General features: G+C 38.3%; 1 protein-coding gene across 1 annotated transcript in view; it reads left to right on the top strand.

The window, feature by feature from the left end:
- The window catches only part of LOC149178737 (dihydrolipoyl dehydrogenase 2, chloroplastic-like), a 174536-nt gene that overhangs the window by 51513 nt on the left and 106133 nt on the right, over window positions 1–16890 (top strand). The window contains exons 5-6 of the mRNA XM_089422222.1: window positions 14242–14367; window positions 14496–14576. Of these exons, the coding sequence (XP_089278348.1) occupies window positions 14242–14367; window positions 14496–14576 (207 nt within the window). The remainder of the gene's footprint in view (window positions 1–14241; window positions 14368–14495; window positions 14577–16890) is intronic.

The raw sequence follows: 16890 nt of genomic DNA, 5'->3' as shown, positions 1-16890 counted from the left end.
GCGTTGTCGCCAATTCGGCACTGAGCCACCTACTCTGCTGTCAACACTGCACTGCGGTCCTGAGCCTCTAATTGCCACTAGTCTGCAACTGTTGCTCTGGTATTGACTGCATCAACTGCCACTGATCCATCCGACTATTGAATACTGTGGACCCCCATAGCAAGGTAATGATCCATGAAAGGGACTCCTCAAGGACCCTACCCAAACTTTGTAAGTCAACCCACCTGACTCCTGGAGGTATAGTTGCAATCATCGCGAAGTCTTCCTCCAACTTGGAGGACAACCTATCTATCTTAGTATGTGTTGTCGCCTAGTCCTGCTTCTCCTACTTGCCCTTCTTCCTGAGAGGACACTGAGTACTGTAGTGGTCAAACTTGCCACACCTAAAGCACTTGAGTGTAGATAGGTCCTTCTTGCTTCTTTGTTCCCCTTGCCCCTGGCTGGGACCCTTTGATGCAAGGGCCACATTCTCCTCCTCCTTCACCACTTTCGATCTGCTGCTACTGCTGCCACTGATGGGGCTCTTTAACAAAGCTCGCCTCAACTTCTCCTACTGTAAGTCTGACCACATCCTGCCCCATTCTGGTAACTTGTCTCTGCCCAATATACTTTGGTCAAAAACTTGCCACTCCTTAGAGACATTGTTCAGTGTGAATCTCACAAGCTTTGTTGGTTGAGGCACTGCCCCAACAACTGCACGCTGGTCTCGGACTTCTTGAATCTTGGTGAGGAAGGGATCTATGCCTTCCCCCTTTTGCATCTTGACGCATCTCAACTTTCCTTCCAAGAACATCTTTCGCTGCTCAGAAGTACCCTGATATAGCGTGGAGAGAGAATCCCACATCTCTTTGGTAGTATCCTTCCCAGCGATGTGTGAGACTATATGGTCTCGAACTCCATCTAGGATCAATCGCTTCGCCTTTGCCATTTCCTTCCTGTATTCTCTTAGCTGATTCGCATCCTGGGAAGTGCCACAACAATGTCTATGTAGAGCTTCAGGCCATATTCATCCAACAAGAAGGACATCCTGGCCTTCCAGATGACATTGTTGGAGGAAACCTCCAACCTATTCTGATCTTTGAGTCGTGATGTGGCCATCTCAAAAACTGTCGAAAACTCCCTCTTTTTTTTTGCTTGGCTGTTGCTCTGCTACTCACACTTCCTTTTGGAATGCGCAGATCTACTAGCTACTACTGCCAATCTGTCTGGAAAAAAAATCGAACTTCTGAGACTCGAAGTTCCCCGAGAGGAATTTTTCCTCTGCTGTGTGTGCTTTTCTCTTTCACCCGACGCTGGTTCTGCTGCTGCAAAACCCTCTGTGCCCAACAAAGGAATCTGCTTAGCGAAAATCTGAGTTGTTGTTGCTCCCTCTGACTACTGGAATCACTAACGTGGGCAACTTGACTTTTCTGCAACCCTGCAACTGAAAATCAAATTTTTGCCCCAACAATTTGACCTGCTTGTCTGAGCACTGCGCTGCTTATAAGAATTTCGGCCTGTTGCTCCCTCTGAGCAGGGAAATTCTTTCCTTCACTTCTGAGCTTCTTGGTTGATCACTCATGCTCTGATACCATGTGAAAATTCCAAAACTGAAATCCTATTGAAGCGACTGGAATTTATTTTTCTAATTGTTAATTATTTTAATAATTTAACTGCTACGACAAATATCAATTAAATCACACTGCAACCTTCACAAATAAAACTACGAAAGTAGTAGCATTGGAAACTGAGAAAATACTAGCACACGCACACAAAAATGACACCGTTATTTTTGGACAATTGTTCCCGAAAAACCCAATGCGGGAAAACTGGTGCAACAGTTGAGGGTTTTATTCTTATGCAGCAGTGAGAAAATCTTAGTACAATAATATAGATGTCGAATCTGGTAATCCAATAGCGAAAAATACTGACAAAATTCTAGTGATGAATTTTCCTCACCCACAGGCAAATCCGAGCTTTGATTGTAGCTCCAAGTGAGCCGTCCAAATTCCCTTTGTACTGGCCTACGTCACCCTAGCGCAGTTTCTGCCACGCTTAGCCTGAATCAACTGCTCCTGTAGCCACTAGCTGAGAAACTATCTCTCCTGCCTTTTGGAATCCTTTCCCGACATCTGGAACTGAAACTCGACTTCTCTCCAGCAAAATCGAACTGCCCTCTAGAGGCATACGCGTAGCCCCTGTTTCAACCTCACTGTGGTACTTTTGCCTCTCTGCAAATGAACTCCCTGAATTTGGAAATCTTCCTCTTGCCTCACTGTCTTCGCTTCGATCTCTGGCTCGCCGACAAGTGCTGTTGCTCTCTGGAAATCAATCTGCCAAGGAAATCGAACTGCTGGTGTGTCTTCTCCAAGTGCCCATTGACTTCTTATAATCCTATGTTGGGTCTCCAACGACCAAGATTAAATCTTAATCAAGGGCTAGGATCAAGTTGAAGTCGATCCATGTGAGTTTCTAGATGATTCGCACCTTGACTTAATTAATTATGACTTAGGAGATATTTAAATTAATAATCTAATAAAGTCATATCTAGGTGGAATTTACATAAATGATTTCTGGGTTTTGGAGATCTCATGTATTCTATCCTCTCCACCAACTTTCGTGGCTAGAACACATCTGATGCTACAAAAACTAATAATTCTGTCATCATAATTGTCATTGTACTTATATTATTTATATTTCATGTAAAGATCAAAAGAAGAAAAAGAAATATTATTTTCCAAGTATGGGTTTCATGCTCAAGTCAAATTGGTTTCTAGGTCATGTGTGTTCTTCATGCTTCTAGGGTTTATTGAATGAAGAAAATATTTGTCATGAGTCAAAGTATTGTACTTTGAAAAGAAACAAGAAAAATAATTTTATTTGAGTCAAAAATGTAAATTTTGTACCCAGAAGACCACGTTGGCCCTGATTGAACAAGTCAACCTTGGAAGGGGTAATTTGGCCTCCTCGATGTGTATAAATAGAAGACAGTTCGACCTTGAGGAGACTTTGACTTGTTGAAGAAGCTTGAAAGGAGGGCTGACTTGAGTCTTGGGGGAAGCCTTTATCTTGGTGTTTGGGTCTTGGATTTCACATTTGATCTAATTATATAAGAAGAGAAGAATTTCATGGGTTGTCCCCTAGGAGGGGTTTTGCCCTGGCTTGGAGCCTACATCTTGTGTCCATTATTTTTGTTGAGAAATCTAGGGCAGAGAGATGAGGTGATTTCTCTAGCAATGATAACTAGTGAATACTTTTTACTTCTCTTGATTAGGTTCTTCTTTAGCTTGATTAATATTGTGTTCTTTTCATCAAACAATTATCAAAATTTAAACAACAATGAGACAAGGGACACAAGATATAGGCAATCAGCCAGGGCCAAAACCTCTCCAATCTTGAGAGGAAAACTCACCAAATTCTTCTTATTATAGGACCTTCAAGTGTTGAATTCCAAGACCAAGACCCTTGACCTACTAACATTTGCAAGACCAAGTCACAAGACCCTTTGAACAACTTCTTCTTCTTTTCTAAGTCAACGCTTGAAAAACTAGCTTCTTACACTTCTGATCTTTGCTTCTCTGAAATTTTGACCTCTTTACACAGACCTGCAATTTTTGGCCTGCCTGAAATCGCTGCAATTTCACACGTGTGAGCTAATTGGAGGAGTTTGGTGAGGTTCCTTCCCTTCGCTTGACTTGGACACTTCTCCTTGTGATCTCGGCTAGCAAGAATGCTTATTTAGTGACCCTTTTCTTGGCTTCTTCAAGGACTGATGTGACCTCACTACAGAAACCCTAACTACAGTCACGTGTGAGGAAGATGTCCCAAAAACAATGCCAAAAATACTTCGATCTTCTTCTCTTTCCTTTCGCTGGATGATAGGCTTCTTTCTACCCTTTACTCACTTACTCACACTTCTTCTTCTATTTCAGATGCTTGATGGATAATTTACCAAGTGAGGCCGAGTCCTCCTTTATATAGTGATATGACAATGTAAATAAGCTGACTCGTCTTCATGCCTAGGCGGACATCTCCTTCTAGAACGATCTATATCTTCTTTGGAAGGCCGACTTGTTTGAGTACTTGTGACAAGGTCTTGGAGGGTTTTTGACTCTTATAATGACTCAAATTAATTCTCTTTTGCAGTTTGTAACATGCCCAAATGGGTCTTCGATACATGACATTGACTTAATGGCCAATCCTAATAGTTCACAATGGGAGCTTGATCTATAAATATAAAATTCCTTGAGCATGAAACCCATGTCTCAAGCATACAATACATTTTTTTTCTACTTTACAATTATTACATAAAATCATGATTACATGTCACTATGAAGACCAAACCTAGTTACATATTTCAACACTTCCTCTTAACTAAGCAGGTATTCATAATCCATACAAGGTACTTAGACATTCTCAATTGAAAGAATTCTCATAAGAAGAGTCGGATTGGTAACCCATCTGTTTAGCATCATATCATCTAGCATTGTCACATAGCAAGGCCTTGACTAACAGCCCTATCTCTCCACAAGATTAGAGAACAATGCTGGCGAGACCAATGATTTATAGACACCCTCATCATTGTCTCTCTCAGAACATACCCCACCCAGGTTTTCTTAGAGTATGTTTCTACCAGGACTATGCTTATCTTGGATTCTAAGTCCTCAAAGAATATCCGTCCTCTATGACTACTCTTATCTTGGATGCCTACCACATCCTTAAAGATTATCAGATGCCAGATGCTTACCCAATCCTCCATTATTTTCTTCCCAAGTGAAGATAAGAATGGCGTGTCTATCTCTCCCTCTCAACTAGGGTGGATACCCATTCCAATGAAGGAATGTACCCATTCCTATGTAAGAAATGTACCCATGCTTCATGTTAACCAGGGACTTATCCAAGCTCCCTTTTGACCAGGTACTTGCTTCCAGCGGCTCTCTCGGTGGAGATCATGGGACAACTAACAACTTGTAGGACTTCCTCCTTCTATGTCATGAATTTCTTTTTTGATATGGAGCCTACATCTTTTGGGACTTCTTCATAAGGCATAGACCATCCATCATGAATCATGTCAGTCATGGCATCCTTCTTTCATCGGATAGTGTTCCATTAGTTGATATTTGGCCTTCCTTCAAACCTTGCTACCTTCTTCATGTCATGTTTTCATTTAGGATCTTTTATCCTACCACATGAATATTAGTTGTAGATGACATCTACAACTCTTCCCTTTGTAGCCCTGCACTAGCTCATCCAGATATTGTTCAAAAATGAAAGTGCACATAAAATCAAAATTATCTTTGTGATGGTCTTTCATCATGACATCTCCTTGTTTGCATCAACATCTTGCATATATATTGACACATCTCCAAAAAGATATATAATGTCAAGGGTCTCTTTCTATTTCAGACTTTATCAGGATCTGCATATCTTTCCCATGGAGCTATCATAGTCAAGTATTTTAGTCCTTGGATGTTGATTGCCTTCTCCATAGTAGCATTTTTCATGATTTCTTCCTTTTTTTATTAACACATTTTTTCCCAGGAACTTCTAATCATAGTTCCTTCAACTTTGTCAACCTCCTCATATTTCATGTGAGGACATATTATGTTGATTTCATCTAGTCAATGTGTGAACCATGCCTTCATGCATCCTTCCAAATGAGGATATCCTTTCTTTTGATCATGCTCTAGAGGTAGAGCATTCATTCATGATATCTGCAACCATATGACATGACTTAATTAAATATATGCATACATACCTCATCTCTTCCTTTAGGTCATCTAGACTTCATTCAACAACTTCCTTGATTGAAAGATCTTCAATCACCTTGACTTGCTTCGCTTCTTATGACATCATACCTTTATTTTATGAATCCCATACAAGGTGGAATTCTCGGAGAGACGCTTCTTTCAATAGGTGAACCTTCTAATGAAGATTCCAACGAAGGATCTTGATCATCCTTATCTAGTAAATGATCTTCTTGAATGATGTATTATGGGCTTTATACTAGATGACTTTCTTCTTCTCATAAGTACTACTTATGCTTCTGATGAGGTTAGCAAGAGCTACATCCTTCTCTAGGTTACTGCCAAAGACTTCTATCTCAACTATTTTTCATGCTTCTCTATGATGATGTCATGAGCTCTTGCTTTCAATCGTATGCTTCTATGATGCCATGATGGATCCTATAATGCTTCTTAGAGATTCCTATCGTGATAGCTGTACAAGAGAAAACTTGAAAATAGAAACTTGAAAGGAACTAGGTGAGGAAGACAATTTCAATCATAGTAGAGATCTTTTACTTCCTCCTTCTTGGATTTCTTCTTTTCAGCTTCCTCCACTTCTTCAATGACATGGGCTTCTTCGCTTCCTCTTTTTTTGTTGTCCTTCTTGAGTTTAGGATATTGTCTCTTGCAGTGCCCATATTCTTGACATCCATAGCGTTGAACCTTTGCTATATTCTTCTTTCTTTTATGAGGACCAAATTTCCCAAACTTCCCTTTTCCTTTTTCCGTAGCAGCATATGCTTGAGTTTGCTCATTTGACCCTACATCAGATTTTGCCTTCAACTTGTTTTTTTCAATTTTGCATAGTGACCATAGATCTTTGAATGGAGTAGCTTACTTCTTCCCATAAATGTTTGATGTAAAGTTACCCCATTCCTCTAGTAGTGTGTTTAGTACTATGGTAGTCATCTCCTTGTCAGACATTATTTCTCCCAAATCTTGTAATTGGTCCCTTATTTCAGTTGCCCTCATAAAGTATGAGGCTCCTTCTTCTTTTGATATCTTCATCTTGTAGAGTTCTTGTCTTAACGGATTACTTTTCCTGTAGTGCTTATGAAACAGTTCTACAAGTTTGTCATATATTTCTTTTGATGTTTCTAGTTTAGATACATAGGGAATGAGGGGATCCTTGATGGATTCTATGAGAATCCTTTGAGCCCTTACTTACCCTTTGATATATCTTGCAAGTTCTTGAGCATCTTCCTTTGGAGGTTTGGGGATTGAGCCCTTAACATGTTCCATGACCTCATTTTCTATGAGGTTCAGATCTGCCCTTTGCTTTCATGCAAGAAAGTTTGAGGCCCCAACCAATTTGTTGCTCTTCTTGCAAAAATACATTTCCACAGATTCAGATGTAGACATAAATATACTTACTTGTGAAGATGCTCCTTCAACTTGCTGCCTTCTTGAATTTGATGATGATATAGATAATAGAAAACTTCTTCTTGATGAAGATGGTTTTCTTCAAAAGTGATCCTTGACTCCAAAGAGAGGGAGATCACCTTGAATCCTTTGATGATGCCAACAACTCCTTTCTTCTTGCTTTCCTTGGATGAGTATCCTTCAAGATGCTTTGATTTGACAATTTCTTCAATTTAAGTAGAGTTAGGGTCTTTTGAGGTCTCCTTCCTAGTTATGATGATTCGAGTGAGGATCCCAAGAATTCTTTAACTCTGGACTTCTTCGTTGATCGATTTAGGGTTTTGACACTTCCTTCAAGATGATGATGTAGCCTTTGTCTTAAAAATGCCTTGGAGATGAGAGGATCTTCTTGATTCTTTGATTCCCTTGATATCCTTCTAGAACCTTGGTCCTTGAGTGCTTGAGTTTCCCTTATTGAGCTGCCCTTCCTTGACTTGTTACCTTAGCTCTAAAACCATGTTGAGAAATCTCGGGTAGAGAGATGAGGTGATTTCTCTAGCAATGATAACTGTTTGTGAATACTTTATAAATTTTACCTCTCTTGATTAGGTTCTTCTTTAGCTTGATTACTACTGTGTTCTTTTCATCAAACAACTATCAAAATATAAACAACAATGAGACAAGGGACACAAGATATAGGCGATCAACCAGGGCTAAAACCTCTCCAATCTTGAGAGGAAAATCCACCAAATTCTTCTTCTTATAGAACCTTCAATTGATGAATTCCAAGACCAAGACCCTTGACCTACTAACCTCTCCAAGACTAAGTCGCAAGACCCTTTGAACAACTTCTTCTTCTTTTCTAAGTCAATGCTTAACAAACTGGCTTCTTACACTTTTGATCTCGGCTTCTCTGAAATTCAGCCTCTTTACACAAACCTACAATTTCAACCAAGCCTGCAATCACTGCAATTTCACACATGTGAGTTGATTGGAGGAGTTTGGTTAGGTTCCTTCCCTTCGCTTGACTTGGACCAATGTTACACGGCTCGTACTTGTATAAGATTCATCTGGGCATTGACTCGGCGACCTGTATAAGACTCAGGAACGACACGTATAAGACTCGGAAAAATACAGAAAAAAACTTAAAATGTGAAAAATTAAAAAATAGAAAAAAGAAAAATAAAAAAAAAATGAATTTTGAGGGTCTCCACGGGTCTTATGCGGGTCATATGCAATTCTTCATGGGTTCAACGTGGGTAGCTGAGTTTTATGCGGGTTTTGGTGGGTATGGGTGGAAGCCACGAGTTTTATGCGAGTGACTTGTCTTGCTATAGAACCCGTCAAGACTTGCGGATCTTATAAGGGTCGTGCTACATTGACTTGGACACTTCTCCTTGTAATCTCAGCTAGCAAGAATGCTTGATTAGTGACCCTTTTCTTGGCTTCTTCAAGGAACGATGAGACCTCACTGCAGAAACCCTAACTGCAGTCACATGTGTGAGGAAGATGACCCAAAAACAATGCTAAAAATACTTTGATCTTCTTATCTTTCCCTTTGCTGGATGAAAGGCTTCTTTCTACCCTTTACTCACACTTCTTCTATTTCAGATGCTTCATGGATAATTTACCAAGTGAGGCCATGTCCTCCTTTATATAGTGATCTGCCCATGTAAATAAGTTGACTTGTCCTCATGTCTAGGCCAACATCTCCTTCTAGAATGATCTATATCTTCTTTGGAAGGCCGACTTGTTTGAGTACTTGTGACAAGGTCTTGGAGGGTTTTTGACTCTTATAATGACTCAAATAAATTCTCTTTTACAATATGTAAGATGCCCAAATGGGTCTTCAATACATGACAATGACTCAATTGACTTTATGACTTAATGACCAATCCTAATAGCTCACAATGGGAGCTTGATCTATAAAAATAAAATTCCTTGAGCATGAAACCCATGTCTCAAGGATAAAATAATTTTATTTTATTTTTTCTTCTTTACATTAATTACATAAAATCATGATTACACGTCATTATGAAGACCGAACCTAGTTACATATTTCAACAATTTTTTTGTGATCTTCATAGTTTATAGTTTTGGTAATTCTTTGATGATCAGAACATAATAAAAGTAATAAAGAAGCCAACACATATTCATAAACAATTATCAAGTAAAAGAGAAATCAACCCTAATTGCTGCCCTAAGGATTTTTCAACAAACACCACTATTGAATCTGAAACACCACCATTGGACTCAGAATGTGTTGGGGAACTTGAGTGTGTAATCAGACTTGACATACGACCATTGGTAAAGTTTTCAAGGATGTGAGGAGGTCATTCCCTTTAAGGAAATTCAAAGGCAGTTGAAGAGGATTCTAATTGGGCCAATTGAGAAGAAGATTGAATCAAGATACCAATTACGATCTTTTAAAACATTTGCTATAGATTTTCAGGATATAGAGGTACAAGGTGGCATTCAATGTTGAGGAGAAAATGGATTAGGCTCCCTGTAAGATAGAAAATATTACATTCTTCTAGTGACAGAGAAGGCAAATAGGGAAATCAAGGTTAGAAGGAATCCTACCATTCCCAAGACCCTTAAAGCAGAGAAGTAACTCCAAAAAGGTTAAAAAATGCTACTCTTGTGTATGAGCATTCATGCTTTGTGTGTAAGCCCATAAAGAATGCAATTCATAAATTATATGGTGGCAAATTATTTATATGAACTTTGTGAGGTAGCGAGGTCCAAGACTACAAGAACTAACTTGGTGCTGGCATATGTCATGTGACAATGAAGAAGAAGTCCATATTACTGCTGTGGAACTTCAACTTGATTGTGTTGTAAACCGCTAGATTATTGAAAAACTATCAATTTGTGCTCCAGATGCTGAGATAAAATTGAAGACTGGAAGAAATAGCTGGAGAACTTGCACAAACATTTCATCTATGTGGAATTTTCTTCAGAAGAAATGAAATTTAGTTCAAGAATTTATTTTGTGTGTCTACGATACAGAAGCTACTGCAACCTGGCATCAGAATTCGCCAGATGTGTCCTTTCAGAAAGATCCTTGTTCCAAAATGCTGCTCAAATGCATTTTCATTTCCCTACGAGTTTAATTCCCAAGGAGGTAATTCGCGAGATTGAAGAAGCTGCTCGAATTCTGCTTTGAAAGAAATGAAGCACGAGTCCAGCCGAGGCCATTTCAGCCACACCCATGTTGGTCAAATCCCATGATGGAGTGCCTACAACAACTGAGCAAAAGCCTTTACACTTGCCTAAAACCCTGGAGGATTGAAAAACCTATTTCAAAAGGATTGTGATGCATTGAAAGCTGATAACCTTGTCGAGGCCATTTATACTCTAAGATGTAACTGGAGGTTAGGATGAACCCTCTACAGAATTTCCTATTAGAGATGACAAAGGGTAAAGGCTCTATCAGTGATCATGATGGCATAGATCAAGAATTGGAGCAATCTCAGCCATCTGGGGAGACTTAATCTCAGCCCTTCGTGGGACTGGTGGGCCCAAGTCAACTTCTAAGAGGGAAAAAGGGCACAAAACTTGGTTATTATGCACTAGAGAACTTGGTGTTCAGCTCAGCAAACAAGAGGAGAGTTCTGTTCAGTGACTAGGGCTTCAGATCAACAAAATAGAGGGAGAAAGAGAGGCCTATTCAGCCTCAGAACACTTCCATCCAGTGCATAATTCTTACAGAGGCTGAATTCAGTGCGCAGAAGGGACCATTCAGGCCATATGAGTTCGTACAAGGCACAGAGGAGAGGCCGATTTGGTGAGAAGAGCACAGACCATTAGCGAAGAGGATTAGCTGGGTGACGGGAAGTTTTCCCTCACATTTGTAATCCTTTTTCTGAAGATTTGCTGAGCAGAATAATAAAAACACCAAGATTGCAGGTTTTCCCCAGTTGGGGTATCCTGGGTAAATTTGCTGCATATTGTTTTCTGGTGTGTTTGTCTTCATTTGTTCCTTATTTCCACTGCATGCAAGTTAGTAAACTCAACATATTTGTGTGTTAAAGTTAAAGTTCAGTTTTCATCTCTTTACTTGGTAAAAATTCACAGATTAGATAGCTTAGTTTTAAGAATACTAACATTTGAGAGGGCCTAGCTAGGTGATCTTAGGAGGAACTTAGAAGCAACTAGCAGAACTTCATAATACTTGAGCTTGATGGGAAGAATCTAGTGACATGAGTTAGGGTGGTTGGGGATTGTCAAGATAGTACCCAGTAAGAATAGTTACTCCATGTCGTAGTGTGAATGGGTCTTCTAGCCCTTGAATGTGAGGCTGTACATAATCTCTTGATGCGTTACCTGCTATGCCCAACTCTTAAGGGTATGTTTCATGCCTGGCAGCAGAATCTGTGATGGTGTGAATCCTGTGAAGAAAGACTGCAAGTCTGAAGATGTTCTTAAGGCACAGGGGATGTGTGCCAAACTTGGTCTGCATGATGGCTTGCAGGATTATTTACTTGCAGTGGATCATATGCTGCAACATGAGGGATTCATCCCTATCTATATGGGCCAGATATACTAAGTGCATGTGAGGACCCCAAATCTTAAACTCATGGAAAACAATCAACTTGATAATCATGTCAAAGAGATGCTTCTAAACTGAAATGTATTGAAAAGGTTTATGAAAGCACTGGCACTCAAACGTGGAAAGGGACTCATATTGCTTGGCAAGATGGGGTTGGGCAATAGATCTCAAACTAGATATGGGATTGATGAATTGGGCCCCAAATAAGTATAGGCTATAGTGATCTTTACCTCACTCCCTTTGAAGAAGTGGAAGTCTGATAGAGTGTTCTTAGATGCATTGGAAATCATGATCTTAGTCTTGCTAAGGTTCACCACCATTTGCCTGAGGTTAATGAAATTGGTGAGTGGATCACACTATCTCTGTAAGGCCTTGGGAGAGGAGACCCAGAGGTCTACACCATCAAAAAACAAGAGATCTCTATTCTCAACAGATCTCAAACTAGATGTGTGATTGTTGAATTGGACCCCCAGATAACTATAGGATATAGTGATCTCTACCTCAATCCCTTTGGAGAAGAAGTGGAAGTCTGATAGAGCGATCTTAGATGCATTTAGAATCATGTTCTTTGTCTTGCTAAGGTTCACCACCATCTGCCTGAGATCAAAATAATTCATGAGGGCATCAAATTATCTCTGAAAGGCCTTGGGAGAGGAGATCAAGAGGAGTGGATCATCAAAGAACAAGAGAAGAACAATCAAACATGATGTAAAAGTCAACCATCATCCCTATGCATGTGGAGCAATCAAACATGACGTAAAAGTCAACCATCATCCCTATGCATGTGTTTCCTGAGTTGTGCTTGAAGCTTATCAATGTAGGTTCCAAACAAGATTGGTATGATAGGGCCCCCTTGTCTAATCCCTATAGTGCTTCTAATGAACTCAGAAAGGCCGTGCAATCTGAGAAATGAAAAAATAATTATCTCATAAATTCTTATGTTAGTTGTGATGAGAGACTCAAAGTACCAATGTCTGTTCTATAATGCATTCTAATGGTTTTTATTAGTGATTTGTGAAAACATGAATATAGTTTCTTGTCATAGTGTATCGATTTCCAAAGATGGCTGTTCTCATTTTCTTGCAGTAAGAATATTGTAGCTCCAAAAACTGCAGATTTGGTTTTCAAACATATTTGGATACACTTCGGGCTACCATTCACTATTGTCTCAACTTAGACTCTCAATCCTGCACAATTTTCAGTGAGCCTTGTGGAAGATGCTTGGTTGTTGGTTGCAGATTTCTACCTTATTTCATCCTGAGAGTGATGGGCAGTCAAAATTTGTCGACATAACACTTGCACATGCACTTCATATCTATTATCAGTTGAATAAATTGTGGGACCAATATCTTCACATAACTTAGCACAAGTATAGTTGGGCTTCATCTGCTTCCATGGGACTTTCTCCTTTTGAGTTTTGTTATGGCATTCAACCTCTTGCTGCATATGAGCTTCCTGTGCATTTCCTGTTTCTTCCAATTCTCATCAATCAAAAGAACGAGACAAAGCTACATCTTTTGTTGAGCAGTTGGTAAAACTACTTGCAAGGGTCTAGAATGTTCTTCTCAATACCCATGCTAGGTTAAAAAGGTCTGCATGAGAAGCACAGGGTCCCACATACTCCATGCCCCTTCCGTTTCTCTTCAACAAAAAGAATGAGAGAAAGCTACATGCTTTTTTGAGTAGAATCTAGATGGCACAAATATAAGCAAGGTTCAGAGCTGCCATTCGCAAGACTCAAACTATGTGCAAATCCCTGCACAATAAGCACGGGTTTGCATACATTCCAAGTAGGACGCAAGGAATGGTTGCATGTGGACAAAGGTTGAAGAAGAAGTAGTATCATAGATTGAAGTTCATCTGGTTTGATCTTAGCTCATCTTGACATGTATTTGCTAATATTTCTAAGCCAGTCCTTTCTTATAATATGAACACATGGAATTTTTTTAATTTATTACAACAAATTTCAAAGGTCTGTTGGACATTGGGTTCAACTCTTCCTGTGTGTTTCACGACATGGACTAACCGCTTCTCGTGGATCCTAACTCTGGCGATTGTAGCGGAGACTAATGCCTGTGGGTTTTGGTCTAACGGCAATCGTGATTCCAACAAGTGGTATTAGAGCGACAGGTCTCAAGTTCGAAACTCACCCGGCTTGCTTGGGGGGGCGGGGTGGGCAGATTGTTGGACATTGGGTTCAACGCTCCTAGTGTGTTTCGTGACATGGACTAACCGCCTCTTGTGGATCCTAACTCTGGGGATTGTAGCAGAGACTAATGCCTGTGGGTTTTGGTCTAACAACAATCATGAACCCAACAAGGTCATACTCGTTCAATTGATAAAAGAAACTTGCTTTTCTTATAGATACAGCATGGAAGTTTTCCAGTTGCAATATCTAAATCATTTTAGAGAAGCTAACTGTTTGTTTTCTTTTTTTTAATACAAGCAGCTTGCTGTGCTCACAGATTTAGCTTAAACCTCTTATAATCATATATTGTTCCTTGTTATAGCTTTGTTATAATAGCAATATTGTTATTACAAATTTACATGTTATGACAGGTCACATTTGTTGAAGCTCTAGATCAACTTATGCCTGGTTTTGATCCTGAGATTGGAAAGCTAGCCCAAAGGGTCTTGATCAACCCACGAAAAATTGATTATCACATTGGTGTTCTTGCAAAAAAGGTATGTTTAACTGATACATCTTGTTTAAAATTTTGCTAATTTAACCAAAGCAAACAAATATAACCCAATAGCAACTTCACCTAGCGTGGATTTGGCACTACTAAGTTATTTGGAACACTATATTGTAGATAACTCCTGCCAAGGATGGGAGACCTGTGACTATAGAGCTTGTTGATGCCAAAACTAAGGAGCCAAGGGATACTCTGGAGGTAAGCTAAAACATGAAATGTCTTTGTTTCTCAAGTTGTACCCTTAATGACAGGCAGGAAGTTCTTGTTTTATATGTTGTAAATGCTTCTTTATTTTGTATCAGATCAAAATATTATGCATGTCTCCAGAGGCAAGGAATGGCTGCTTTTATCAATCTCTAGCTTCTTATATATGAGAAAATTTTGAGAATCAAGATAATGATTACAGGACCATTAAAAGATATAACCACTCCACAAATCTCTCTATGTGACACTTGTATAGATGGTTAAAATACAATCTCTGTTAATGGACCACTATGGTATGCCTGACTTAGAACCAAATTTTATTTCATTATTGAACCTGGTAGGTTAACTTAGGCGTAGCAGTGGTTTCTGTCGTTGTATTGCCTGGATATATATCAGTAACCTGGCCCATAAAACTATGGATTTAACTATTTCTCTGTGGTCTGAAAATGTCAGGCAATCCATTGATTTGTAACGAACATCAATTACTTACATTAATTGTGCTGAGAAGTGCTCTACAGCCCAGTATAGGGGAGATGTTGTAGTGGTGTGTTAGATCAAAATGATTATAGTAAAACATAATCTTGGTTCAATTAAAAAAGAAATAAAAATAATAAATTGATTTAATTCCATTGTTTATATTGTAATTTTGTTTAAAAATAATAAATTGATTTAATACCATTGTTTATATTGTAATTTTGCTATTATTAATAAAACTACAAACAATTTTTCGAAGAAAAAAATCATAATATGCATATCACATTAAAATAAATGTAAATAATAATGATTCATATTCGTAACCATGATCTTTCAGAACATATAATTTTTTTTTTAAATTCTTTTTGTAGGCTAACATCCACAAGGGATATGAACTGATTACCTATTGCAAGAAGTGCCTTGACAATACACCCATTCACAGTCAATCCAAAGCTTCATGGGCTTCAAAACATATAATTAATAAACATATAGAAACTTAATATATATATATATATATATATATAGAGAGAGAGAGAGAGAGAGAGAGAGAGAGTAGCTATAAATTAAGATGCATTGTACCATATAAATTAAAATAATGATTCATATTCATAGCCATTATATTTCAGAATTTCATATTTAAATTTAATTAATAAACATATAAAAACTTAATACTTACAATAAATTCTTTTTGTAATATATATATATATATATATATATATATAGATATATTCATTCAAGCTATGCATATCACATTAGAAATTAAATTAAAAAAATTATATAACATGACAAAGAAAAATGCCAAGTACACACACATATATATAAACTAGTGTTTTAATAAAATAAAAAATAACACTATTTTTATATTTAGAGGTGAAATTTATGTAAATATAAATAATATATTAAGAACCAGTTATCTCAACTCCAGATCTTCCAAGTGCCCAGAGGAATTAAATCTCTTGAGGTGTAAACCTTTCCTCAAGTTTTGCACTAAAAAGAGGTTTGCATTTTGAGAGATTTGATTCTTTTCGGTGCTTGGTGGATATGGAGTTAAGATGGATCTATGCTGGTAATATTAATTTAGTGTACATGACTCTTATGTAGTAAATAAAGGAGTCTTCATGACTACCTATCATTCATATCTCTTGTCATTCAATATTTATTATTATATATATTTGTCTTCAGACTAGTGGGTTTATCCCATTTTCTATGTATATTCCAGTAATGAATTGTAATGTTCATTACCAGAATAAGTTCGAGACTTGCTTGCCTGTGGTCTATTTCTTTCTGCTGGTGACAGTACAACTGCAGAGGAGAGGAGATTCCCTATGCTCAGTATCATGTTCGAAGCAGAAAATCAACTTAGAATAGAAATTAAAATAGAAGACAGAAAGTATTTCAGCTGCTGATAAGACATAAGCAATTATCCAGTTGAATTCTGTATATACGGTGGTGTACTGGTCATGTTTGATTTCATGAAAATAAGAGTTTGAAGTAAGCTCAGTCTGCAAATAAAAACTATCATCATTCGGAAGCCTCCACCAAAACAATATATAACCACTGGACAAAAGCAGAGCATCGTCCATGAGATAGACACCATTGTCATCCGTCTGTTTTGAGTCCCCCCATCTAACGAAGTTTCTTCTTTTAAGGCTAAAGGTCCCATTTTGATTTATAAAATAAAGACGTGAAGTAAAGGCAAATATCACTTCATGGACCACCATCACTTAGTATAGGCATAAAAGAAATATTATAACAAATCATGGCACAGTTTATCAGATAAATTTAGGGTCAAATGTGTATGATTAGACTAAGAATTGATAGAACTTATATTGAA

This window comes from Pinus tabuliformis, chromosome 4_1 (assembly GCF_031772625.1).
Source record: "Pinus tabuliformis cultivar Carrire ecotype Pingquan chromosome 4_1, CPIR1, whole genome shotgun sequence".
In the NCBI taxonomy this organism is placed as follows: domain Eukaryota; kingdom Viridiplantae; phylum Streptophyta; class Pinopsida; order Pinales; family Pinaceae; genus Pinus; species Pinus tabuliformis.
This window is presented reverse-complemented; position numbering and strand designations above follow the sequence as displayed.